The 3,523-nt window shown below is 35.7% G+C and overlaps 1 protein-coding gene across 2 annotated transcripts in view; it reads right to left on the reverse strand.

Annotated features, from left to right (window-relative positions):
- Positions 1-163: 163 nt before the first annotated feature.
- Positions 164-3,523, reverse strand: part of lsamp (limbic system-associated membrane protein) — a 723,954-nt gene continuing 720,594 nt past the window's right edge. For both annotated transcript variants that reach the window (XM_015401821.1, XM_015401813.1), the window contains one exon: positions 164-1,603. In XM_015401821.1, coding sequence (XP_015257307.1) covers positions 1,506-1,603 — 98 coding nt within the window. In that variant the 3' untranslated portion in view covers positions 164-1,505. The remainder of the gene's footprint in view (positions 1,604-3,523) is intronic.

Consider the following 3,523-nt stretch of genomic DNA (forward strand, 5'->3'; position numbering starts at 1 on the left):
CATGTTTTCAAAAGCCGCAGCAGGCAGAATGACTTCAGGTTCAAGGGTCAAACGGCGCCGTCGTCCAATCAGTGATGTCTCATGTTCCCACTGGTACCTACCTTTTCCGGTAGGTTAATGTAATTGTGTTTTCCTTAATGCAGTTACGCTTTGCTTTATGTAGTTTTGTTTTTCTTAATGTAGTTGCGCTTTTAGATTTGTAGTTGCAGTTTGCACTTCAGGGCCACCGTATAGAGACGATGTTTCTGCAATACCGGTTTATTAATTTTCAGGTTGTTAACACATCTTCATCAAAGGGTGCCAATAAATGTGGTCAGTAACTTTTTTAAAACAAGGTAATTTGGTTAAAGTATGCCCTATAAATGTAGAATATGATCAAGACAAAAAGAAATAGCCTCAACGTCGTATATGGTTATGAATGTTTCTGTATCATTTCATAGCAAAACACAGAAAAAACTTAAAGGTAAGTCATTCATTGGTGTCATACTAATCTATTTTTTTTTTCATCAGATTTCCACTGTACAGCAGAATGATCCTGAAACACGTCATCTAAAGCACACACTGCAACAATGTTCTCTGAAATCCTGGTGTTACAGTGGCAGAACTCGTCTAAGAGAAATACAAAATTTTAACTATGTACAGTACGCATAATTATAACCTACATGGGTTTATTTTTTTTTTTTATGTGTGTGTTTATGGTTTTCTTTTTTAATAAAGGCGAGTAGTAGCAAAAGCCACTGGATGAGGGCGTAACGGATGAGTTTAGCTCGGAAGGATCCAATCTCTGCATCCTCTTTTCTAAGATTGATTGTGACAGCCCGACTGAACGGGGAGCCGTCTTTGCTAAGGCCCTGTATTTGTGTTCCAGCCGAGTAGCATCATGTAATGGTTGAACACATTCAACACAAAGCTCTTATTTCATCTAAAAAAAATAACAAGATACAGCAAATTTCCCTTTCGTTTAGCCCATTAGTTTCTAATTTCCGTGTATATTTGGCAATTTTTTAAACATCTTTAATAAATGCACTGGTTGAACCACAGATTAATACAAGAAATCTAAGGAAGTACGATGTACTCCATAGAGCTGATTGTTGGTACTCCAGTTTCAGGGATGCTTCCGCTTATATTCCCATAAAAATTAAAAAAAAAGACCCCAAAACAAGATTTTACAGACACAAAAAAAGTGCATACAGATCAAAAACAACAACACAAATCTTTGTAAGAGCACTGTTTGCTTATTCTGTCCTTCATTCCACTGTTTTTATATGTTGGTAAAACATTTAAATCCTTCATAACCCATTGTTTCTTCTAATATCTGAAAGCCGTGCTCAAGAGTGCTCAAGAGCACATAAGGTTTTTGTACCGTGATGCAAACAGTCTGCGGGAGGGAGGCGGCAGCATTGGTAATAAGGTAGCGACAAGCACATCAGTGAGTTGAAAGCAGGAAAGGAGGGAGGACAGGTTGGCCAGGGGGGCGGGGTCAGAGACAAAGCTGGATGGCGGTATTAACACTTGAAGAAAAGGCAAGCAAAGGAGGCCAACAGGAGCCACAGTGATAGAGATGCACAGGCAGAGCCGTTGATGTCTCGACCTGTCCCAGGTCCTGAAAGAGAAGCAAAGAGGACAGTTAGTTAGGTGATGACAGAGTCTTGTCTTCAGTACTGCAAGCCTACTGTTCACATTGGATTAAGGTAACCAATGTGTTAGAAAGAACTGCTATTCATAAGACTCTACAAGAAGGCTTTAGGACTTGAGAGAAAAAAGCTTGAGCATCTAAAAAAGTTTGTGTAAAACATTTTTGACCACGTTTAGTCCTCAGCCTGCTTTATATCAGCAGGCATTAGTCGCCCACATTCATTTTATTCTCAAGGACATGATGCAGGACACAGACAATCTCTTTTTTTCCAATTTGTTTCTCTGAGTTGTTCTTGTCTGCACGAAGATCTCAAGGAATGACTACTGACAAAAAGGGGTGTTTGGTGACATCTAGTGGCTGCATTGTGTAATTGAGGAACTCCACTCAACAATTCAGTTCTTAGAAATTCAAAATCAGACTTAAAAAAAAAAAACTATTGATAGAAAAAAAATCTTTGTTTGCCTTTTAAAGTCAATTAAGATAAATTAGACTTCATCCATGGAGCATTTGTTACTCCCTAAAGTGATTATATTTATTTGTTTCAGGTTCCAACTAATTAAAAAAGACAGCTTGATATAAAGTGCAATACATGCTTAAATATCAAACCAACTGAGGAAAAACCAATACTGAAAGACAGGCATGTGGGGAATGCTACAGTCTACCCTTTAAATATTCCGTATGAACCCAGGATCCAACAAATCGATTGTCTTTTGTTTTTTTTTATGGGAATAGTGGACTTCATTTTCTTTGTTATTTTCTAATAGTAGACAGGAAATGGGTTTTGGAGAAAGGGGGGAGACAGGCAGAAAAGGTCAACAGGCCAGGACTTCCACACTGAGAACAAAGGGTCATATGGGTCATGCACACTTAACCCCTGCACGACCAGCTGCCCCCCCAACATGTCTATTCAGTGAACATCCTTCAACCTCATCCTTTAATCATGTTGTTTATATTCAGAAGAATTGACCCAAATGTGTGTGTGTGTGTGTGTGTGTGTGTGCGTGTGTAGGGGATTTATTTACTTTTAATGAGTTACCTAAATATCTTATTTTAAAATATTTTGTTTTTTTCTTAATACAAATTAATAGATATTTCAGAAAATTGCTTACAATAACTTAAAGCATAAGAACAAAATTATACATATAAACATATATTTAATTAAGTATACATAATATTTGGATGTTAAATTTGTATCTTTTTACTTGCTTGTCTGAAATAAAGTTATTATATATTTAATTAATTTCTTTATTCATTTACTACTGCGATCTTCTAACGATCTCTTACCATAAAGATTGAGTCACTATAGCATTTATTTACAAAGAACTGGATTCCTCCACACCTACAGATAGACTAAGTTCACATTCATCTAATTTCTCTGTTTTAAAGTAAGTTGTTAAAAACTAACCTTATGAAATGTTTTCCTTACGCTCCCTGTCAATTTGGTAAGGACAAACATTGTTGAGTTTAAGACTGAATGCTTTTCTTTAATCACTGTTATTACTGATGATTTTTGTCAAGGCAACATGTTTTTTTCCAACTGCTTAATCTCAGCATCTCAATAAATTAAAATCCAAAATTTCACTTTTTGTTTTCAGATAGTGCTAAGGAGGTATACTGGACCAATATGCCTTCCTAAACAGACTTAGCACTTTTCAAGGAAGTGCCTTTATCTCCCTCTAGTGGTCAGAACTATAAAACAATTATACCCAGATAAGCTAGTTTGTATGGAGGATAAAAAGTGCCAAAATTAAATAAATAAATACAGCATTAAATAAATAATTAAATGTGTCAATAATTAATTAAATGTGGAACTAAATAAATAAATGTGTCATTCATTAATTAAAACCACGTCACTAATATAAAGTGCCACAATTAAATAAATAAATA

Source organism: Cyprinodon variegatus, unplaced genomic scaffold (assembly GCF_000732505.1).
Source record: "Cyprinodon variegatus isolate N-32 unplaced genomic scaffold, C_variegatus-1.0 Scaffold33, whole genome shotgun sequence".
NCBI lineage: Eukaryota > Metazoa > Chordata > Actinopteri > Cyprinodontiformes > Cyprinodontidae > Cyprinodon > Cyprinodon variegatus.